Below are 24,831 nucleotides of genomic sequence, written 5' to 3'. Positions count from 1 at the left end.
ACATTAAAGTACGCTTCGAAATGAAAAAATAAAATATTCTGACGTTCATGTTTGTTTAAAAAATGAAACGAAATTACGAAGTTTGTTTTTATTCCACATTCGGAGCACAGCGGAGCTTTTATAAAAAGTATTGGAACAAATAAATCAACAGAAGTAGGTACTAAAAATATGTACTTACACATTGAGTTTAATGGTAAATAGAAGACATATTTTTAACTTATTTACGATAGTTTAGACTTCGATCCATTACATGATTAGTAAAAATTAAGTAATGAAAAATATCATCTTGTGACTGCCTATTGACTGCATATTCGGTACTATGCACTAGGCAACCGATTACTGTACTCGTACAACTTATTTCGGGTTCGATTTCCACATGGAATAATTCTGAATCTGCATGAAATAAACGAAGGATCACCTGATGGTAAGCAATCGCCACCGTCCATGAACACCCGAAACAACAGAGGCGTTACAAGTGCCTTGTCGGCCTTTTGGGAATTGGGAGTTAGAGATTTAAGGTTTGTTGGAAAATATGGGATTGGGAAGGAGGGTAATTGGGTCTCCGGTCACCTCACTCATACAATGAAACATAACGCAAACGTTGTTTCACGTCGGTTTTCTGTGAGTAGGATTGGATACCTGATCTGGTCGTATATGAAAATTTTTGTAAACACATCCATAACACGGGACAAAATCTTTGGTGAAGTTGAGTTCAAAATATATGTATTACTGTGTTCATGAAAATCAGGAGCGGGTTTTAATTATATATTCAAAATGTACTAAGCCTATTACGAAAGTCCCAAGTCCCTATTGTAGGTGTATGTGATTTATCATACCTACATGATATAACACATCATTTAGTGGGGAGGCTGGATATTGGAGTGTGCCTAATAGCTCCATTATGTCTACATTAATCTATTGAGACTCGGCTCAGATTTAGACACAATTGAATTGGCTAATGTTTCGTCTATGAACGGGGTTAATGGAATCGATCGATTGTATTTTGAATACGAGTGCTTTTTTAGTAATAAATATGTTAATTAATTTATTTAGCTCTGAAAGCATTTCAGCTAATGTTATATTATTTATCTTATTTCAAGATAAATAGAGTTATTCAATTAATCATAGAGCTGACAAGAAATAACACGAAAGAATAAAATTGTAGAATTTTTATGTCATGATGTTTTATTGCTCTTATAATGACACGTTCATTTTTTTAAATATACGCCTTTATATTAAAGGTTGTATAAAAAAATAAGGTTACTGAACTCTGAAAAGATTGAAAATACTTAGATTTTTTTAATGGGACAAGCCCGCCACAACCTTCTCAATCCGCTGCATCTCCTGCAAATCAGGATCTACAGTAGATACAACCATGAAAACACCGGAACCCTGAAGTCCAGCGCGTCTCAGGTACACGAATCGCCATAGATCCTGCAACGAAATAAATCAGAAGATATTATAAGTGGAGAAGAAAAAGAAAATACTTTGATTACAATACGATCCCAAAAAGACACAATATAATATCTCTACTTACATAAATTTAAGACTCAAAATACGTTACCAAATACTGAAACCCGGCTGAAACTTTAAACCTTGTTAATACTATTGGATATTACGATCAATACAGACCATTTTCCGTATTATTGAACTTTAATCGCGAATTATTACAATTCAATTAGTGCTCTCGCGATTTCATGGGCAATAAATTATTTCCACATTCATGATACTACCCACTCCACTGGCCACCCACTGTGCTATGATATTATTACAGTGTAAGGAGATTGTCTAGTTGTGCAGTGTTTACTGTTGATTTGAACGGTTAGATTAACAATTTATGTCATTGAGAGAATGGAGATGATTATGTAGAAATTATGGAAATGTATACCATAAGGACTAGTAATAATTATCACAAACGACGCATAAGGATGGTCGTAATTGCAAACTGCCAACAGAAAAAGTATGGTTGAATGTGTCGTTTAGAAAAAAGGGAAGAAAGTCAAACCCATGGACTTTGAATTGTCGATTGCCAAAAACCTAGAGGAGTTAAGTAATAAGCAGGAGTAGGAACGGGATAGTTTATTGTCAGTAAAAGACTGACATTCCCTCTCGCCTCGCCAGGCGGGAGAAGTCATTGGATGATTTTACCCCCATAAAAAAGGGTCAGGCAAACAAAAAATGTATTTTAGTCTCTCACAGATTAGAGTAATTTATTACCGTATTTAGAGTTGTACTCCAATAAAACTAAAATATTGTTACATAGCCTGAAACCATACAAAACATGACATTTCAATTTGCAAACAAAAATGTCGGTGGAATTCACAAATTGAACGATGCATACAGTAGGTACGTTCACGTTAATCCGTTGCCAATTAATGCAGTTCCATTTTACTTACAGGTTCAGTTATAGACAAAACCGGGCTTACTACTTTTATCCAATATTCAGTAAAATTTTGGTTTACGATAGAGAAAAGTAAATAACTGGAAAAGCTGTCATTTAATGACAATTTATTTCAGTTGATCTTTATAATAATAAGTGATGCAGTTTTTCAAATGATTACCTGACAGGCTACCGGGCTCCGGATAAGCGAGCAGTAGGTAGGAACGGGGTGGTTTTTAGTAAGTAAGTGTCTGACACTCATTCTCGCCTCACCCAAGGAGAAGTCATTGGATAATTTCCCCCCTCAAAAATCGAATCCGTACTGTGGAATACAGAAAATATATATATTTTATATTGACGGTAGAACACCTATTGTGAGAGGTCTCTCAAATTCTCAATGCTCCATCTTCGCACACATGCTATTTTCCCCGGATTTTCCGGAAGAGTTCTTGGAATTTTTCTTTCATACACGAACTTTGTCGTAAATAACAAACACAACACAAAAGAATTATCGAATTCGGTGCAGCCGTTCGGAAATTATGCGCTTACAAACATTTCGGATATTCGTTTTTATTTGTTGTACACACATACAAACACACATATACTACACGTCAGAAGGTAATATTTTTTCTTTTTATATGATATCGAATTCACGTCACGCATCTTGTGTGATTAGTTCGTAATATTTCAGTAATATGAGGCAACCTTATGTTGTGAGGCACATACTGATGAGAAGAGGGTTTAGGTCACTCTTGAGAGTATCTTGTCTATAACTTTTTCCTTTATGTCAGCAGGTGGCAAATACTGCTAGCTTTCTGATTGAAAGCAGTTACCGTAGGTTTGGCTACAATATAGGGTACTTCAAAAAGGGAGTAAATAGGTTTCTTAAGGGTCGGCAAAGCGTATGTAATGCCCCAAGTGTTGCAAGCGTTCATAGACCACGGTAACCACTTACTATCAGGTAGGCCATGGCCACCGTCGTGGTATAAAATAGGGTGTGGTCTGCCTACAATATTAAAATTAAGAAAATTTGTGATAATAAATGAATAGAGTGAAACTTTGCATTAATCTCTAAACTGGCTTAAACCGTCAGAAGTATCTGGCAAAAAGCTTAGATTTTGTATTTGTCACATCTTCACAAACATGTCCAAACTTTCTCGATATAAGCAAAAAAATCTTACCAGTCCCATTTTCTCAATCAGAAGTTCCTACTTAAATATGAATTATTATCAATTTACTTTCAAGACAATACATTTCAAAAGACCTTACTCTCAATCAATGTACCATTCTAGGTACATAAATGTAATTATCTACAATCTGTAGACGCTCAAAGATAAACCAATAACAGTTTAATTCAGCTGTAATCACTCTCGTTGTGTAGTTGATATTATTATGTAAATCACCAGATTGTACGACAGGTAAGTCAAGTTGCTATAATAGAATTTCTTGTGCCTCGATTATTCTGCTCAGGTACAGGGATTTCTAACTTGACTAGAGTATTACCTAAGTTTGTAGTAAGGTGGCAATGTGATTTTCCATTAGTGGTGGACTTTCTTACTTTTTGTGTCTGCTGTGGGAGGAAGTCTGATTTATAGTAAAATAAAAAACAACACAAGAGAAGAGAGAGAGAGCTTAATGATTATCTATTTATTTAACACACTTTATATACAATCATAATATTGCATATTGAGCATAAGTTGGATGCAAAAGATCAGGAACGATACCGTGGTCCAACGCATCCATCTGCCACGCAAAATCATCAAAAATGCAAGATAGCATATCTCAGTCACGCAATGAGACATGACAGATAAAGGTGGAAGGGAAGAGAATAGCTGGACGAAAAAAAAGTCGTGGCTACGCAATTCAGTAGGGGACCGGTATCCAACTATCAACACTGTCGAACAACTTTCCCGTCTGGCCAATTTAAGAACATGACGGCCAACATTCAGGATTGAAGTGGTGCCATAAGAAGAAAAAGATATACTATCGTACAGTTGCGTACTCAATGCCGACTGACTTTCTCTACCAATCAACAGAGAAGAGTTACAGTACATTCTGAAATAATAGAAAAGAAATTAAATCAGTAGAAAAAGTAAAATTAAATAACTGTACAATTCGAAACAATAAACATTGAATTATCGGGTACAATGCAACAAAAATACTAGGAAATCATAAGAAAACTAGCTATCGTGGTTGTGTAAAAATAACTCGAGTGTCGGTCAGCATTTATTTAAGGCGACAATTAAACGGCGCGGTGTCGGTATCGGTCGTTACAGCCATCTGCCTGGACCTGGCCGCAAGGAAAATAACATTATGGCCGGAGGACGCGCTCGGCAATACGGTGGCCATTTTGCCAAACGTCTTTCGCGGGATTTAGTAGAAAAGTTGTCAGTTTTCTTTGTTGTATTTTCGCGGGTTGTAGTTATGTATGTTTATTTGTTGTATTAAAATACTACAGGTACGATTTAATGTTTTCTTTTTGGATGTGTTTTATTTTAAACAATATACATAATTACTTATTTTCTGAAGTATTTTTCTTACTACAACTATCGGGAAATACAATAAAGGAAACAATCAAAACTATAATTAATAAAAAAAAACATTTATAACTTTGAAGAGAATTTTGAGTAAACGGAATAAAAAAAAGAAAAGAAGATAATTCAAATTGATATCTCAAAAAAAAAAGAATCTCCTTCGGCATTTTTCTCGACAGATAAATAAAAGAAAGATTCTTGGCTACCCTACTGGTATCGTCGTTCCAGAAATCGTAAAACAAACGCGGTTCCACAATTTAAATATTTCAATATCATGTTTTTCCTCTTCGCTGTATACTTGACCCTGTTTGGAATGACAATGGCGGACTGCTATCTTTTACACTCTTGTTAATATGCGATAAACTGCTTAATGGTACAGTAAACGTTAGATAAAAACGGTTTTTATGGACACTGCAGCTTTTTAAAAACAATTTGTATAATGAATTGCAAGAACAGTAATGTGAAAATGTGTTTATTGTTGTTTATTTTTGTTGATAAATTTTGTTTAATTAAAGAACGTACGAGTTTTTTTTTAAAGGAAGAAAATGATTCTCTGACTTCTCCCGCTTTGGGCGAGGGGCAGTTGTCAGGCACTTACTGACTAAAAACCACCCCGCTCCTACTCTTGCTTTTCGAACCGAAACCCTGGTTAAAGCGCTAGGAAGTCCGCAGCTTCGGGAACGTAAGAGATTGAATTACATTTAATTACTATGTAGGATCAGCATGCTATTTACATGTCTTGTTTGGATCTCCCACTACAGAACAAAGCATTTTATTTCATAATGTACCTAATACCTGTTTTTAGATATTTCATCCATAACTATTGCTGTTTTTGTGGCTATTGCTATGGAATAGCAACCAAACATAGAATACCAAGAAAATAAATATTCTTTACCACAAAATAAAAACTATTTAACACGTGCTACCAGAAAGAATCAAACACAATACTAAAAATGTAGTTTATGGGTAGTAGGTATAATAAGTATGTACATAAAAACTATTTATTTTGGAAAAGAGACAATTAAACAATGAAAAATAAATCGGTCATTTACGTGAAGCATTGTTTAAAAACCGACTTTCTACGTAAATGCTTGTACGTAATATTTTGTTTGGCTCGTTCATTCACCACGACACGCGTCTGTGTAGCTATAAAATTGCTACTGGACCATAAAACATGCCAACCTACCTACCAACAGGATCTGTGGAAAAATTGCAGCAATACCACTATACCTACCGACTATATGAAATAAAATCTGTACGGTCCCAGTCAATGCACCAAACGTCTATCAGAGAAAACCTTTAAGTTTATCAATCAAATACAACCCTGGAATGCATGCTCACACCACATTACCTAAACGGTTTTAAACTTTAAATAATTATCACTAAAAGGTATCCTTAATATAAAAGGTATCCTATCACCCAAGTCAGCTCACACTCTGTCTATATACTAAATGTCATCAAAATCCTTTCAGTAGTTTCAGCGCGATTGACGGACAAACACCCAAACATCCAAAGAAACAAACTTTCACATTTCTAATATTAGTGTGATGTGATACAAATAAAGTTATCTTTCGAAACAAAATGTTATAAGATGCGCCACATACTTACTTATCTCTCGTTCGCCAAACAAAGCGTGACTCTAACGCAAAGAAAGACATCAATCAAGTGCTTGTGAGCGCTATCGACAACTCCTGACAGCTGACAGCATTGTTAGATGCAAAACTGCTGTTACAGCCACTAGGATGGAAACTGCCGTCAGTAGTCAGGTTTGAAGTACAGCTATTGATGTGGTATTTCATATAAATCTATATTGTGTGTGTTTTCAGTGTTCAAAAGTCACGTAAAATGTTCAACTGCATATTGCTGTGTGGATAATGATAGGCACTTTTTTCAGGGGGGAAAATCATCCAATGACTTCTCTCGCCAGGGCGAGGCGAGAGGGAGTGTCAGACTCTTACTGACTAAAAACACCCCCTTTCCTACTCCTGCTTGTCGAGCCGGAGCCCCGGTAAATCCGCTTGGTAGTCCGCAGCTCCAGAATGATAGGTACTTGGCATATTATTTAGTAAAGAATTGTAGATACAAGAAGCATTCTATAAATCATACTAATATTATAAATTTGAAAGTTTGTTTGTTTGTTTGTTTGAATGTCTGGATATATGTTGGTCAATCATGCTGAAACTACTAAACGGATTTTGATGAAATTTGGTATACTACAGATAGGGTGTGAGCTGACTTCGGTGATAGGATACTTTTTATCCCATGGGAACGCGGGTGAAGCCGCTGAAAGAAACTAATACAATATAATGTTTGTTGTATAAATAATGTAATATATTGTTTGTATAATAAAACGTTTGTTGTAGCTAGTAACCAAAAATAATATGTAAAATGATTTTATATCAAAACTGAATTAAGCAGAACAAACGTCGAACACGTATCATTAACGGTTAATGAGAGTCCAACAGGTTTTGTTCATACATTATGTAATTAGTCGCGACATTGGTACATTGTGAATCTGAATGATTGATTCGCGCGGATCGATTATGTACAAACAAACATGCCTACTTCATTTTGTTTGAGTTGAATGACCTAATTTATTATGCTTTACATTTGTAGCTTTTTTTAAGGGTTAAAATCATCCAATGACTTCTTCCGCCTTGGGCGAGGCGAGAGGGTCAGACTCTTACTGACTAAAAACGATCCCGTTCCTATTCTTGCTTTTTGAGCCGGAGCCCCGGTAAACCCGCTAGGTAGTCCGCAGCTCCGAATACTTTTGTGGGTTAGACTATGACTTCATAATTATCGAGTTTTCAATTGCCTTTCATTAGAGTCGGAAATAAGAGATTGGTTATTAAATCCGGCAAAATTATTTTCAGGTAAGTAAGAGGTGTTCTGATTTCAATTTTTTTTTATGAATAAGTAGTGCGATCTCGAACGTTGTACCCGGCTCTACATATTACAATGGGATTAATTACATAACTGTCAAATAGTGGGTGTAATATAAGTTTACTCCATATATCTCTTAGAGTCATAATAACTTTGATATAATTATTATACTACGTAATAATATTAGGGTTATCTCACGAAGGTACGCCTGTCCCATAACGATAGCCAGAGACAATGGAATGACAATTGCCACGATTATCTCTTTCGCTACTTTCACATTAATTAATGTGTTCGTATGAATATTACGGTCACTGCTGACGACCCACAAGAGGTGCAAAAATATATCACCATGTTCATCATTATGTTTTTAATCAAACATTTGCAAAAAGATAGGATTTTGAATTAACAATTACAAAAATTACCTTTACTAATCATTGATAGGTAAATGCTTGGAGTTAAATAAATGTTTTCTTCTTCTGTTACAACTAATGCTAATTAGGTAGGCACTACAACACATACATACTCAGAATCAAAACCGCCTCACAAACCACGTACAAAATTTTCTCATCCATACAAAACCTTGGAGGAAAATACCCAAAAAAGCCCACATTTTTTCACACCCCAAGACATCCTGAACCCACAACAATCAGAAACTTCAAAACACAAACAAATATTATGATTTTATTTCTCTAGAAGATTCGGTGAGGCTCGTTCTCTTTCACACGACCCTCTATCTAAAGTAGATCGCACCCTCGTCATCGCATGACACCCTGGTACCCGGGTGGCGCCGCGATAGATAATTATTGTTTTTGTACCCGCTTTATGCTGCTCTAAGGTCCTTTTTGCTGTTCGAGGTGACCGCCTTTGACCTGCTACTATGTTACAATATGATTGTAGCTATGTTGTATTTGTGTGATCTACAGGTCGTTCATGTCATGTGGTTTTAGACGCAGGTTTGATATTGGGGTTAACCTTAATCATCCCTGATTATTATATACTTGCATTGAAAAATTAATATGCACAGAATTTGGAAGTTGGATTTGTTAAAGCATTCTTTAGTATTTTAATTTGAAAGTTTTGGCAAATTAAAATTTTAATAAACAACAATATAATAAGAAATGTTTTCTGCATCTCTTACCTATAAATAAAAATAAAAAATACTAAAAGAATACCATGAACCATTCAAGTAACAGTTACAACTTGAAGTTCATAACAATAACTCTTGAAAAGTAAGACCTAGCAATCCACAAAAATACTCGCAGCAAATAAAACAAAACGTGGAAAAACAATAAAAAGGGAACAAAAATAACACCATCATTTGTAACTTCCCGCCTTTTATTCTAGAGGAATGTTTTATCTAGTTTTATAACAAACATCGACACTCATAAAATGCCACAGTTTGGTGATCATCGCGCAAATAAAACGGTTATTGCGGTGATAATGTAACGGCTTGTGAGCCTGGGTGGTTATTTTGTTTCATACTAGGTGCAGAATATTTTGCTTTACACCAAAAGTGGATAGCCATCAGGCGCCTTAGTACGAATTTACTTTACGTTTAACGAGATCGAAACGGGAACGCATTCGGCGTTGTGATTGGTTAGTTCATTGGAGCCGGCCAATTAGAGTGCCGAACGCGCACTCGTTTATTTTTCGTTAAACGTAAAACAAACTTGTACAAAGGGTACAGGTAGCCAATTGTAAGATATATCGTAGACGAAGGGACCACTTAGTAGATGAAAACTAAATAAGTATGCAAGAGTTATAGTAGATCAATGGTATTGTGTAGTGTGTAGCTTCGGCAAAATGGAGCTTCCATTCTCCGATGTTCCCATGATCCGATATTAAAACCAGAACATAGCGATAACTCAACTTAACTACAGAGTTTTTACTACAGTGTCTCTTAAAACAGCTTAAAGAACAAAGGTATTCGACCCCACTTCCAAAATCCTTGCCAACTAGATAATTACTACAATCCAACATAAATTTTATTTAAGATTACTGTAATTGTTATAACACAATCCGATTACCAATTAGGCAAGGAAGACAATTAGCAATTACACTAAAAGGGCTAAGAGAGATCAAGAATTACCCGAGTAATACTTTAATACTCGATATAATTGCGTCTAGTCTAGCCAGTAAGGTCATCTAAGATCTAGGTCTGGGGAAAATAAATTGTATTTTGATGTCACTAAGTGTCACGTTTCGTAGAAATTGTGACAATAGTAATAATCTATTTTGTTTTCGTTGCCATTTAATAATAAAACGGAGACAGCAATAAAATCAAAGTAATAAAGCACTCGAGAGAGATCAAAGGATAACAATTTATTGTACTAGGTTGATTGGATGTTGCCAGCAAAGAAAATCAAGACATCAGACAAGGAGTCTAAAGGTTTGAATTGATAATAAGCTGAAACTATTTTAATTAAAAATATTTTTGTGTAACCTTATAAAGATCATTGAATGTACCAACTGGCATAATACTTAAAAAAAATATTTTAAAATAACTATCATGAGACATACATTTATGGAGAAAAACTCTACTAGTTTCGAAACGCGACTACGTCGCCCAGCCCACCAAGTAGGCTGCGTCGCCGCGTCTACGCACGCATCTCATGATAAAAAGTCCCTCAGTGACTCGAAACTTAGATATTTTCTCCATTAATTCACGTGAGTAAACCATGATTTTTAGCATAAATATTTTAAGTAATCTTACTCAATAAGTACGCAATCTATCAAAAGAATAGTCCTTTACTACTCTGTGTTAGATATAGAACAATGTGCAATGATTTCAATCTCGAGATCGTTAAACCTCCAAAATCTCCAAGTTCAAGTTTGAAGTGCCCTTATCTTTTCTTCAAGGGAACTGCTTATCTTTTGGTCTTATCTATTAACGATATCACGCTGACTTTGGAGCTCAAAGATGGGGTAATTGCAGAAAATGCTGAGACAGGTCAAGATTTTGTTGATAGGCGGCGCTTACAACACCTGCCTTCTACTGATATTCTCTATATCGGAAAAGATTAGAAAATTATGCTGCTTTTATCTGATATCTGACCTTTTTCACACTGGAAAAGATAATAAGTAGTTTTCTTTTATCATTCTTTTACGTGAGTCATCATGTAGATAAAAATACAACATGTATCTAAACTTATATATTTACATATACATGTACAACATGTATCTAAGTTTGCACTTAGATACATGTTGTCTGATCCGGAGCTGCGGACTCTGATCCGGAGCTGCGGACTACCTAGCGGGTTTACCGGAGCTCCGGGTCGAAAAGCAGGAGAAGGAACGGGGTGGTTTTTAGTCAGTAAGAGTCTGACACTCCCTCTCGCCTTGCCCAAGGCTGGAGAAGTCATTGGATGATTTTACCCCCTCAAAAAAAAAAAAAAGATGCATGTTGTATTTTTATCTACTATTTTATGGTAATACCTACAACAAAACTGTAACACACATAACTTCTAATTTAAAGCTGGTTGCAGATCAAAAGCTAAGTTAGCTTAGTTCGCATAGCCGACGCAGTTTTCCATATTTATCGCATAGTTTGCGGTCTGCACAAAAGTGTGAAATACTACGCCGGCTATATGAACCAAGCTTAACAAACTTAGCTTAGCATTCGGTCTGCAACCAGCTTAACACCACAACAAACCGGCCATCATGACAACGAGATAATGAAGAGCAACACGCAAACTTCAGAAAATGGCAGAAAATAGGAAAATTACGTCAATATAAAAATTGTTAGAGCTGTCTTTGTTACAGATCTTGTATAATCTCACTTGTTTGTGTTGACATGTTTCACAGCTCTCCCATTAATTGAATACAAACAAACCGAATGATATCGTTAAATCCCCACCCGAAGCGAGAATTTTGTATTGGAAGCGACCTTTCGACGATATACTATAAATATTATTTCTTTTTATATCTTGTTGGATTAGGTTATTCGATTATGTAACAACCATAATACGAGTACATAATAAGTAAAATTTCTGGTGTCGTGTCGAGGAGGCTTGTTTACCTGAATGAATTAAAATTATGGATATTTAAAACAATCACAAAGATACTTATAGGAAATGAAATAAATATGAGATTAACTGAATTTAATTAAGTTTCAAAACTATCTGCCGCACTCAGAGTCGTTTAATGATTACTTAATCCAGTCCTTAGCAATTGTTTACGGAACAAAATTGTTACTAAGAAATTAATTAATCATTAAATGTTTCTAAGTGCGGCAGTTAGGTAAATACTAAGCAACTATTTCACCGAGTGGTGCAAACGAACTATGTACATAATATGTTGCTTGTTGATACTGATATTAAACATTTAAAGCCAGTCATAGATACGACTGATAAATGGGAAATTCTAGTTAGGCATGAACGAAATAATGATGAAACATTGACTCATATTGCAAATATTGTGTGTAATACCACCCGAACGTTAATTATCTAAATATTGTTGATAATAATCTCATTACAAACAATCTATCTGTGTATCATTGTATAATAATACCTACAAGCTTAGTCATACCTAATACTTTAGGCCATGTTCCTCGACTCTAGAATAAGGAGTTATAACAAAAAAAAAAAACAAAGTTTTACAACATTGTTAATCATTTATTTATTCACATTTCCCATAATTAGGAAAACCGGCCAAGTGCGAGTCGGACTCGCTCATGAAGGCACTTCCGTAACAGCAAGTAGATGACATAATATAAAAGTTGTAAAATAACTTGGTTTTACATAGTGTTTGTATGAACGACAAAATGTTTTATTTCTTAAAAACTAATAATGATATCTCGTTCAAACCAATTTTCGTTGTTAGTTTCCATTGAAATCTACAGCATATATTTTTTTCAGTTTTCTCACTCTCTTATTTTAAAGGTTAGAGGGGGGGGGGACCCCCACATTTTTATTTATTTATTTATTATAAATAAAAATGTGGGTCCCCCATTTTTCCACTTTGGAAGCGTCTAACTTTCAAACGATTGATTTTGACGAAAAGTGGTTTTAGGAACCTTAATGTCTTTTTTAAAGACCTATCCATAGACACCCATCACGGATATGTAAGCTGAAAAAAATTTTTTTTTTAATCAGTTCCATGTATGGAGTGCCCTTTAATTTTTAAATTTATTAATTTTTATTTATTCAAAATTCAAATAGCGGTTACTGAAATACACCATCCTACAAAGTTTCAACTATGTAGGCCCAACAGTTTCGGAAATAAATGGCTGTGACATACGGACGGACGGACGGACAGACGGACAGACAGACAGACAGACATGACGAATCTATAATGGTTCCGGTTTTTGCCATTTGGCTACGGAACCCTAAAAATCACGAACTTTCCCGAATGACATCAACGCCATAAACATTTTATTTTATCTTAAGCTGTATCAGCTTAATCAGATAACTTGTATTGTGATACATTACATACAAATTATATAAACAAGAACATCATTCACTCGTAGTCAGTATCACCCTTATTACTGTGGAAACTCACCGACATTTTGTCCTAAAACTTTACTCGCAACAAAATAATTTCATTAAAATCTCATTTCTGTAAAACAAAAAGTGACAATAATCAGTTTATTGTAGCCATTTTCTGTCGTGATCCATTAACTAATCAACATCATGTCAGCTCCAAAAGTTTGGTCCAAATTCTCTGTCAACAAGGGAGGTGATACCATCAATCTACGTGTAGTGGACATGCCTGAGAGTCTCACTGAAGAAGTCTTGACTTCTTATATTAATTACTTTATGAAGGAAGATTCTATGTGCAAAGCAGCTGGTGAGTGTTATAAAGTACATCTTATAGTCTTCTATCTTACAATATTTTATATCTTCAAGTAATAGGTAACGTAATTGATTGCCAATGAGTAATCGTATTATAATATCACTCCAGCTGTGTTAAATTCGTTTCCTCCTTCTGCGAAGCAGTCATGCTAGCTAAGGAGGAGGCGGGGCGCATGAGTGACACTCCGGGCGTCGGGGATCGCGGGACGATCTCCGGCCACCGTAAGTGCGGGTCTGCGGACGGCGAGCAAGGATAGCTCGCCGCCCGACCAGAACCAGACCCGTGCGTGTGGTGCGTCGCTCTCGCCTCGCCCAAGGCGGGAGAAGTCATTGGATGATTTTCCCACCTCAACCTCAAAAAAAGCTGTGTTGAATTATGTATCTATGTCATATCAAAATGAAGTATGTATGTCAAATAACAATTTTCGACATTTGTATTTAGAGTCACGTAGTAGAAAGAAAGCCTGTTGAATTAGGGGTGGCATAACGAAATTACTTCACTTTAGCAGAAAATATACACTTACACATCTTGTACCTGTATAATTTTGTGTACTTCGATGAATAAAAATTGTAATATTGGTTATAGGAGTTCTCAAAAATCCAGAAGCAATTGAAGAATTGCGTGCTACTATGTTAGAATTCGCAAAAGATGAAGGATTTCACGGTGTAATCTGCTGTTTGGACAATGGAGACGATCCAATCAAGGAATTTATTGGAGCATCTATGATGACTTTGGAGTCAAAGCAAGAATCTATGCCCGAGGTGAATTAGGAATAATTAATGATTGATGTGACGTAATACTATTAGGATTAAACCTTATCTTCTTCAAAGGTCTCGGTCGATCTATTGAGCATTTAAAAACAGTAAACACTAATATTATAAATGTGAAACTTTGTTTGTTTGGATGTTTCCATCACGCTGAAAGTACTGAACGGATTTTGATTAAATTTGGTTTACAGACAGGGTATGACTGTATGAGCTAACTTGGATGATAGGATACTTTTTATCCCACGGGAACGCGGGCAAAGCCGCTAGCAGAAGCTAGTATTTTTCAAATGAAACAAAAACTATGTTATAATGCACACTTACTATTATACCGAATCTAATCCTTGTTTGTACATTTTCAGTTTAAAATCAAAACAGAAGAATTGAACAAAATGTATGATATATATTTTGGCCTGGAGGCTTATTACGATGAAGCCAAAGAGTTAGGTTTGGACAGTTACTTCAGTGACAGAGGACTATTTGTTCATTCTGAGTATAGAAACCTGGGCATTGAGCAGGAGCTCTTTAAAGTCAGGTTTGTTTACTCAAATTATATTATTATGTCATAACCGTCAATTCATTATAATCAGGGTTTTGGTACAGGGTCTAGACGCAAACTAATTAGTTTACAGATATTATTATTAATCACCCAAAATCATATTCAGAGATTGTGTTTGACAGCATCAATACAGTCCGTTCTGTCTTTGAAAACACAATTAAACCGAATACACATTTATGTGTTTTGCTTACATCAAAATTGTAAGATGGCTTTAATAAACTAACAGCCGCACTCAGAGTCCTTTAATGGTTACTTAACCCAGTCCGTACCAATTGTTTTCGATACATAATCGCTACTTAAGTCACTTAAGAATATATATATTTTTTTATATTAACTATAGGTTCACGATTGACCACTATCTCACCTGATGGGAAGAATAATAATATATATATATTAGATAATTTAAATAATCATTAAATGTCTTTGAGTGCGGGCGTTACTATTATAAAAATATAAGACAAGTCTTTAATTTGGATCAAAATTAAAAAGTTCATTTCAATTCACGCAATTTTGATAGATTCAAATAAAATTGTTCGTCAGTCCAGTCCAGACCATCAGAGAAGCCATGTACAATTAAATTTTTCCTTTTGTTAACTATTATTACTATTATATTTCTATTTTTTTTCTTTTTGTAGGCGTTTGATATGTAAAGAACGAGGTATATCGGTGGTAGGAGCCTGGATGACAACACAAGACTTAGAGAAAGCCGCTGAAGGTGACGGCTGGGAAGTTGGGTGTGAAGTTAAATATGAGGAACTCGGACAAAAATATGGAGTCAATTTGGAAGCCGACACTGCTTCGTTGAAATATATGTTTGCTAGAACAAAATAAATTAAACTTTAATATGATTTTGAACTATGATATTTCATTAATCATTTGATTAGTAAATATATTTCATGATGCCAAAACGTTTATTATTTTCACTTTTGAAATGAAACTAAAAATTGCTTAAATTATTAATATACAAGATGCGAAACAAAATTAGGAAAGTCTAACACAAATATTACTATCATCTTAGAATGTTGAATGCCTATTAGTATCCTAATTTTTTAATAACATAAGAAGTTTTTACAACGGCTGATAAGATTGTCAGTTTGCTAAAATTTGCTATGCGCCTACGCTTCGAGCGTCTGGATCGTAGTAGTAAATACAATTATGTGTAAGTATACAACATATCAACGGAGCCTGGATAATGTTATACGGTACACAGAAGGCTGCAGAGCGTGATGGCTGGGAGACGATTTGCGAGGTACAGACTGAGGATTCGGAGAAGCAGTTCAACGTCATATTATTATTACACCGGAGAATACACCATTTATTAAATTTATTATTGCAAGAATACACTTTTGAACTTACGGCTACTTAATACGAATTTCTTAAAACTAAGACTAGGCTGAAATAAATAAAAAATATTAATAGTTTAGTAATGGCTAGGGCTGTTCTTACCTTTATAGTCTGTCCGAGCATAAAGGAAGGAACAGATAGGGACGCGACCCTGGCCTCCCGAGCTGCTGCAGGAACTTTCCTCATATCCCTCCGTTTCTGCAGTGTCCCCATCAACCTTCGAGCTGAGGAAGTTGCGATCACCACTGTCTTGCAGAGGTGGTCGTAACTCCCACAGCTCTCCTATCCTACAGACCCACAATTCCCTACTAATTACCCCATTCCCTTTTCCTTTCAATATCATACAGGGCATAATGAGGGGATTAAAGATCTTACTACCCCAGGAGGGTACCGGCTCCACCGGAGAATCCCTCCCTGAGCATGAGTGCTCAGGCAGCCCCGTCGTATCTGGGGGGGGGCAAAATTCCCGACGGCGACGTGCTCTGCCACACGTCACGTCTTGTCTCCCCGTGCGTAGGCAGAAAGCGGGCTGAGGATTGCCTTTTTGCCACACTGAATGTGTGTGGAGGTGTAGAAGGTAAAATGGTAGAGATATGTGAGATGATGAACATGAGAAAGATTGATGTGTTAGGAGTGAGTGAGACTAAAAGAAAGGATGGTGTAGCTACCACCCATGGCCAATACTTTGCGTACTGGTCTAGTGTGGCAAGTTCCCGGAGGGGCAGCCAGGGGGTGGGAGTTATACTATCTGAAAGAATGAATGAATGTGTGAAAGGGTATAAATGTGTTAATCCCAGAATACTTTGGATTCGCCTCAAAATAGGCTTGACCAAATTATTTATAGTCAGTGCCTACGCCCCAGACATGTCAAAGCCAGTTGGGGTGAGGGAAGAATTCTGGGATAACTTGAGAGATGTACTGAATGAATGTAAAGAGAATGAAAGAATAATTATGCTAGGGGATTTTAATGGATGGGTTGGGGTGGCACGCGATGGGTACGAAAGAGTTTTAGGGCGATTTGGAGATGAAAGAGTGAATGAGAATGGGGAATGTCTTCTGGGTATATGTGTCGAGAAAAAACTTCTTGTGACCAATACAATATTTAGTCACAAGAAAATCCACATGTATACATGGCAGAGACATACAGAAAGGAGTATGATTGATTTTGTGATTGTAGATGAACGATTGAGGACGAAAATTAAAGATTCCAGGGTGTACCGTGGTACGAATGTCGGTAGTGACCACTTCCTCGTTATAGCTAGAATAGCGGGACTGGCGATGAAGTGGAGACATCGGCCACGGATAAGGGTGCCTGGAATTGAGAGAGTGAGAGTGGAACGATTGAGAGAAGAGAAAGCCTGTGATGAGTATAGAAAATTGTTAAATGAAAGGACTAGAGAGCTACTGGAAGGTGAGGAATGGAATATAGAAGAATTTTGGAAAGAATTGAAGGACGCAGTGATCGCAGTAGCTACTCAAGTATGTGGTGTAAGCAAGAGAAAGAACCCTGGAAGCAAAAGAAATGAATGGTGGGATGATGAAGTGAAAGAGGTGATAGAGCAAAAGAAGAAAGCTTGGCTCGATCTATTAGCGTCAAAAGCAAATAGAAGAATGCTATATCTGATAGTATGAAAGAGAAGTACATTCGTTGCAAAAAGAGAGTAAAAGAGTTAGTTAGCAAGAAGAAAAAGGAATACAAGGAAAAGATTGAAAGAAAATTCTCGCAGAACTTTCGAGCCAACGCTAAATTATTCTGGCATCTGGTTAGAACTGCCAGGAAAAGTTGGAGACTCGAAAGTAGGTATGATAAGAGACAGAAACGGGAGTGTGATTGGTGAAAGTAAGGATGTTTTAAAGCAGTGGAAGGAATATTTTGAGAAACTATTTGAAAGGGATAATTCGAAAGATGACGAAGGGAACGAGGGTAATGAATTTGCTAGTGTGGGAGAAATAAAGATGGATGAAATTATGAGTGCTATTAAGAGTTTGAAAGTAGGTAAAGCAGCGGGATATGATAGGATAACTACTGAAATGCTAATAGGAGGCGGAGGTGTAATTGCAAGCCTGCTGTACCTACTTTTTAATAAGTGTTGGCGATCCGGTTGTGTGCCTGGAGACTGGGCCAAGGCCTTAATTGTGCCACTTTATAAGGGAAAGGGATCACAGCAGGAGTGCAAAAATTATCGTAATATAAGCCTCCTGAGCATAGTTAGTAGGAAAGTTGTATGCCAAGATATTGATTGAAAGAGTGATAGATGTGACTGAGAAGAAAATCTGAGATGTGCAAGCGGGATTTCGAAAGGGAATGGGATGTACGGATCAAGTCTTTTCGTTAAGGTGCATTTCAGAGAAAGCCCTATCAAGACACCAAAGGGTTTTCTGTGCCTTTATTGACCTCGAAAAGGCTTACGATAAAGTGGTGAGGGATGAATTATGGTCGACTCTGGCCATGTATGGGGTGGATAGCCACCTGATTCGGGCACTTAAATCCTTATATAAGGACTCGAGTGCTTGTGTCAGGATAAATGGGGACTACACGGAGTGGTTTGGCATTAATCGGGGTGTTAGACAGGGCTGTGTAGCATCTCCTTGGCTGTTCAACTTATTCATGGACAGTTGTTTGAACGATTTGAAAGTAGGTGAGTGTGGGTTAAGAATGAGTGACACAGTGATCAAAACATTGTTGTACGCCGACGACCAGGTACTTATTGCCTCATCGGCCGAAGAACTACAACGAATGATCACTGTGATGAATGATGCCTTTGAAAGGAAAGGTATGAAAGTCAATGTGAACAAGACGAAAGTGTTGGTGATAGAAAGGAATGAATTAGTAACAGAATGCCAGGTAATGATAGGTGATGAAAAATTGGAACAAGTGAATGAGTTTGTGTACCTAGGTTCTTTATTTACGAGAGATGGAAAGTGTGAGGGAGATATTGAAAGGAGAGTGAAAGCGGGAAATAGTGTCAATGGTGCTTTACACTCTGTAATGTCGAGTAAAATTATATCCAGCAAAGCTCGACTTGCGGTAATACAGCGTGTACTAGCACCTACACTTATGTATGGTAGTGAATCATGGGTGTGGCAGAAGAAGCATGAAAGCAGGATTAATGCGGTGGAAATGAGAGCCTTGAGAAGTATGTGTGGAGTAAAACTGAGTGATCGAGTAAAAAATAGTGTTGTTAGAGAAAAGTGTGGTTTGAAAGACGATGTAGTGACAAGGATTGAAAGGGGAATGTTACGATGGTTTGGACATGTAGAAAGGATGGATGAAAACAGATTTACGAAAGAAGTATACAAGGCAAATATGAGTGGGACCGTCGGTAGAGGGCGCCCCAGACGGACATATAGCGACCAGATTGGCGATATATTAAAAAAAGGGCCAAATTAAAAGTACCTTTAACCGACGAGCATGCATGAAAAGACTAATGACTGTTGATGAAGCGAAAGAAGTGTGTAAGAACCGTGGCAATTGGCGTTCCATTGTCTCTGCCTACCCCCATGGGAGACAGGCGTGAGGTTATGTATGTATGTATGTATATTAATAGTTTAGTGTTCTAAACATTTGAACAAAAACTCCAGTTTTTAATTAGTAGTTTAGGGTGATTTAGTGTATGTCACTACTGTACTACTACTGTAAAATAATATGATTTGTATATGATTCATCACAAATGTATTGACAACAGACAAAGAGTCCGATTAAGATAAAACTAAAAAAAACCTTGTTTTACGTAGGTACCTAAATATTTATATGATTCGCTTGTAATATCTATAGTAATATCATATATACGTGAGACGTGCAAATAACTGATAAGATTGTCTGTTTCCTTATAAATATGTTTTAAAACTATCACCAAATCAGTCAGTAGTCTACAATTGCAATAATAACATCACGAACAAAGTAATTAATTTAAATTATTCAACATGTCTGCGTCTCCCAAAGTGTGGTCAAAGTTCTCAGCGAAGAGGAAAGATGGCAGTGTGCTAAATTTACGTATAATGGAAATGCCTAGAGTTCCTAGTGTACAAGAAAAAGTTTTAGACTTACTTATGACATATTTCGTACCAGAGGAACATACTATGGTTGCAGCAGGTAAGTCGATCGTTTATTGTTTTTGTATTGTATTTTTTTAATGGGATAGGACGGCAAAAGATCTGTCGGATCAATTCTTGGTGGTAAACTATCGGCTCCGCATATGGACTCCGCAATACTGCAAATGCATCGTTGGCCTGTTATGTTTTTGGGAGTTGAGTTGCAGTTGAGAGCAAGCATTGAGTCCCGGTAACCTCACTCTCATGCCGATGACTCTGGTACTGATGGTCGAGCCGGCCCATACCTGCTAAAGTAATACTATACCAGCCATACCTGCTGCTAATGTAAATTGTTACATGTTGACCCATTCTTCAGATTAAATTAAAAATTCTAATTTAATTCGAACGTTTGAGGCCAGGAATATATTGTCACAATTTTCTTCAATCATAAATCTAAAGTATAAACTGTGTGGTCAGTTTTCTTAAAAAATATATATCTGAGACCTTAGTATGGATTTGCTTTACGTTCAACGAGATCGAAACAAAGGCATGTTCGGCGCTATGATTGGTTGGTTCATTCGTGCCGGCCAATCAGAGCCGAACGTGCTCCCGTTTCGTTTTCGTTCAACGGAAAACAAACTCGTACTAAGGGTACTTACTATATTTAATTTAGGAGTAGCAGACAGTGAAGAAGCGATGCAAGAAATGTCTGAATTTCAAAATCATGCGTTGAATATGGAGTCCATGCATATTGTGATCTGCTGCTCCGACACCGAGGACGATCAGATCGGTGACATTATGGGATGCTCAATGATGATGTTTGTAAGAAAAGAAGACCCAACCCCAGAGGTAATCACGATTCCTTACATACAATGAAAATTCAAACGTGGACCCATCAAACGTAAAAAAATTAACCGCAAGATACTTTAGGCATAAAGTTTGTATCAGTTATGCTATGTGTTCTTTGTAACAGCGGTCAGGTGAGTCTATTACCACACTTACAAATCCAAACTCCGTGTACACACAAACACAATATATTACACAAATATCAAACATAAACATAGTACAATATTCCTAAAAACTTTGCTAGTCATCGTGGTTAACCGTGGTTGGTTAGTGTAAAATTAATATTTTGTAATAATACTTATTCATTCATTTCAGTTTAAGTTTAGAACGAAGGAAATGGAGAAAGTCATGGAAATAGTGATGGAAGGCTTCGTGGCAAGTTACGATGAAATGAAAGTATTCGATTTAGACCTCGGCTTAATCGCTAGAGGTATCAGTGTGCACCCCAAATACAGAGGACTTGGGATTGCTCAGGAATTCCTTAGGACCAGGTTAGTTTTTATTGCTAGTTTAACTATGTTAAGCTTTAAGTATGAACTCTTTTTCGCGTATTTCTTTTTATCTTTCGGTGCAAACACAAACGATACGATGGAGTGATACCACGACATAGAAAACTGCCGTAAAACAATCTAACTTGACATTGCAGGTATCCATGTATGGTATAGCACCGATTACTCAGCATCAGGGGATCCATCTGCTCGTTTGCCGGCTTAACCCATATAAAAAATCCTACCTGTCAACAATTTTATAGCCCAATATAATAGATTTAACATATTATTTCCAGGCGGCTTATATGCAAAGAGTACGGTATACCTATCAACGGAGCCTGGATGACAGCAATTGGCACACAGATAGCTGCAGAGCGTGATGGCTGGGAGACTGTCTGCGAGCTCCAACACGCAGATTTGGAGAAGAAGTTTAACGTGAAATACGCTGAAGAACCTCCTTCCACTAAATTCATGATCGCTAGAATACAACTTTAATCATTTTGCCATTTGTTTTAATACGAACTTTTATCATGACACATTGTACCTAATTCGTCACGTAATTAATAAGTTAATACATAATATAAATCAGTGTAAAACAGATTCTTGTGAAGTTGTGTTCTTCGGATTTAGCCCTCATTTGTAATTACATTTTAAAAACGTAAAAACAAAATACATATAAAGAAAAATAAAGCAATAATATTCAACAAAATACTAGTCAATACGGGTTACTTTTACAACGTGGGTAAAACTGATTTAAAAGTTCACTAAATGAATTGATATGTTAATAAATTAGAAGAATTTTTATAACACTTTTCATCAGATTTAGTGATGAAGTGTAAGGTCGGCGGATCATCAGGGGATCCGGAGGTCTACTCGTTTGCCAATCTATTCCATAATAGAAAATGTTAGAGTAACAATTATAAATAGCGAAAGAGGATGTTATCCCCGATTTACAGACCTAACTTTAAACTCCTTTTAAGAAATTCAATGATAATATTATTTGTTTTTCTATACGATCATGTAAACCAGTTACTGAAATAAACAACGCTTACACAAGCAATAAATAGACTTCGTTGTTAACATTATAGTTAAATCCAAATTTATTTATTAACACACTGTGTTTGTTCAAAGAAAATCCCCTGTCTAGTATACAAACTTTGTTAATTACATATTTGTATTACGCAAGAGTAGACTTATATTAATCCTTTTGAAAAACGATTATGACTGATAAGATTATGGGCTCATAAATAAGTATCAAAATCAAAAAATCAGTAATATTTGTAACACTATAAGTCGTACAAAACTGTGTACACAATTGTATATAATTATAAAACCAAATATTCATTTTGAAAAACAATAATTAATTTACATTATTAGACATGTCAGTGGTTCTCAAAGAATGGTCTAAGTTCTCAGTGACCAGGAAAGATGGCAGTGTTCTCAAATTACGCACAGTGCAAATACATTTGGATTCAAGTGTAATGGATAATGTACTACAATGTTACCTTCATTATTTTATGGTCGAGGAGACCAATTATATTGCAGCAAGTAAGTTGATTCACAATATTTTCTTTTAATTGTTACTTTGTTAAAGTTTTTTTATAAATACATCACAATTCAGAGTGATATTACTAGAACAGCTAATAAGCAATACAAGTAAGCAATACAAATTTTATGTAAAATTTCAAGAAAATTTGTCAAGTTGGTAGAGCGATAGAAAACTATAATATTTATTGTACTTTTCAATATTTATTGTAATTTTCAATTTCAATTTCAGGAATACCAGAGAGCGAAGAAGCAATGGAAGAAGTGGCAGAATTCGTACGAAGCAGAAGTGTGCTAACTGACGGCGAACCACATGTTGTAGTTTGTTGTTTTGATAATGGAGACGATGAGAACATTGAAGTTTTAGGGGCGTCAATAATGGCATTAGTAAGAAAAGATAATCCACCGCCACAGGTAGGTAATAGACAGATATGATTTAAAATTACATACATATCTCTAGCATCTCTTTTATAAAATACTGGGGTAGTTGTGGTAAGCGCGACTCTTTAGATTGCATTGGGCACTATTACGACCTTTAATTATTCCGTTATTAATTAGGTTACACATAATTATTGATGAACTCATTGCCGCTATTTAAGGGCCTTTGGTGTGGCTTGAAAATAGTCGAGTAACGTCGTTTAAATGTTACATGGCGTATAATCAAATGTTCACGATTGTTATAATTCGAAAAAATTAGTAATAAAAGCATTAAAGATTGTTTTTTTACTTATTGCAGCTAGAATTGAAATCGAAAGAAAGTCTGAAGCTCATGGAGATAATGGGAAGTTTAATGGAAATTTACGATGAAATGAAAGTATTCAACTTAGACCCCTGCTTCAGTGATAGGGGGCTGGTTGTATGCCCTGAGTACAGGGGCCTTGGGATTGCACAGGAACTTCTTAAAGTCAGGTTAGTATCATAATTTCTATACTATAAAATGTCCTTCATATTAAAACTTAATATTGCGTCTTGTAAGTTATCAATATAAAGATTTAGTGTAGTAGTTTGGTAGGATCCCAAAAAATATTTTTAATTAAAATTGTAAAAACATATAATAGCCGTATGTTGTGTTACCGACATTTTTTGTAAAGATATACAACATGTTTCATCGTATTGTATGTATCTGTGTAGTTCCTTATTTTGTTATTAAAGTTAATATATAAAACCTTATTTCTTTAATCATCAACTGTAAATAAATAAAAATCTCAGATCAACGTTTAATAAGTTTGACCCAGGTTCATTTTCTTTTTCCAGACGTCTAATGTGTAAGGAGTACGGTATACCTATCAACGGAGCCTGGATGACGTCATACGGCACACAGAAGGCTGCGGAGCGTGATGGCTGGGAGACTGTCTGCGAGCTCCAGTATGAGGACTTGGAGAAGAAGTTCAACGTCACATACCCAAGAAACCCACCAACCACTAAATTTATGATTGCAAGAATACCTCTTTAAATAAATAGTTTATTTTTTTATAAATGTATATCTTATTTTTTAACCATTCATGCGTAGGTATATTCTCATAGTCAATTATAGATGAGCTAGTACAAATAAGGTAAATCTTTAACATTAATTCTGACTAATGTCTGGCCAATAAAGGACATTGAACGTAAGTGAACTATCTGCCAGTTGACTGCCAGTTGATCATTTTCCATGCAGACG

At 36.0% G+C, this 24,831-nt stretch overlaps 4 protein-coding genes across 4 annotated transcripts; all 4 read left to right on the top strand.

Annotated features, from left to right (window-relative positions):
• Positions 1 to 13,255: 13,255 nt before the first annotated feature.
• LOC118264730 (uncharacterized) lies at positions 13,256 to 15,824 on the top strand. Its single transcript, XM_035577337.2, has 4 exons — positions 13,256 to 13,587; positions 14,179 to 14,354; positions 14,720 to 14,892; positions 15,552 to 15,824. Exons 1-4 carry the CDS (start codon positions 13,431 to 13,433, stop codon positions 15,745 to 15,747), a joined length of 702 nt encoding a protein of 233 aa, XP_035433230.2. The 5' UTR covers positions 13,256 to 13,430; the 3' UTR covers positions 15,748 to 15,824.
• Positions 15,825 to 16,680: 856 nt separating this feature from the next.
• Positions 16,681 to 17,892, top strand: LOC126912551 (craniofacial development protein 2-like). The gene has a single exon (XM_050705136.1). The coding sequence runs from the start codon at positions 16,681 to 16,683 to the stop codon at positions 17,890 to 17,892; it is 1,212 nt and encodes a 403-aa protein (XP_050561093.1).
• Positions 17,893 to 18,916: 1,024 nt separating this feature from the next.
• On the top strand, positions 18,917 to 19,963 carry LOC126912550 (uncharacterized). Its single transcript, XM_050705135.1, has 2 exons — positions 18,917 to 19,397; positions 19,947 to 19,963. The coding sequence occupies exons 1-2, from the start codon at positions 18,917 to 18,919 to the stop codon at positions 19,961 to 19,963; spliced, it is 498 nt and encodes a 165-aa protein (XP_050561092.1).
• A 144-nt stretch (positions 19,964 to 20,107) lies between these two features.
• Positions 20,108 to 24,639, top strand: LOC118264347 (uncharacterized). Its single transcript, XM_035576826.2, has 8 exons — positions 20,108 to 20,353; positions 20,966 to 21,141; positions 21,454 to 21,629; positions 21,923 to 22,119; positions 22,998 to 23,174; positions 23,404 to 23,585; positions 23,908 to 24,080; positions 24,426 to 24,639. The coding sequence occupies exons 1-8, from the start codon at positions 20,185 to 20,187 to the stop codon at positions 24,622 to 24,624; spliced, it is 1,449 nt and encodes a 482-aa protein (XP_035432719.2). The 5' UTR covers positions 20,108 to 20,184; the 3' UTR covers positions 24,625 to 24,639.
• Positions 24,640 to 24,831: the final 192 nt, after the last annotated feature.

The sequence above is a fragment of the Spodoptera frugiperda genome, chromosome 26, assembly GCF_023101765.2.
Source record: "Spodoptera frugiperda isolate SF20-4 chromosome 26, AGI-APGP_CSIRO_Sfru_2.0, whole genome shotgun sequence".
Classification (NCBI taxonomy): domain Eukaryota; kingdom Metazoa; phylum Arthropoda; class Insecta; order Lepidoptera; family Noctuidae; genus Spodoptera; species Spodoptera frugiperda.
The sequence above is the reverse complement of the archived record's forward strand: the minus strand, read 5'-3'. Positions and strand labels throughout refer to the sequence as shown.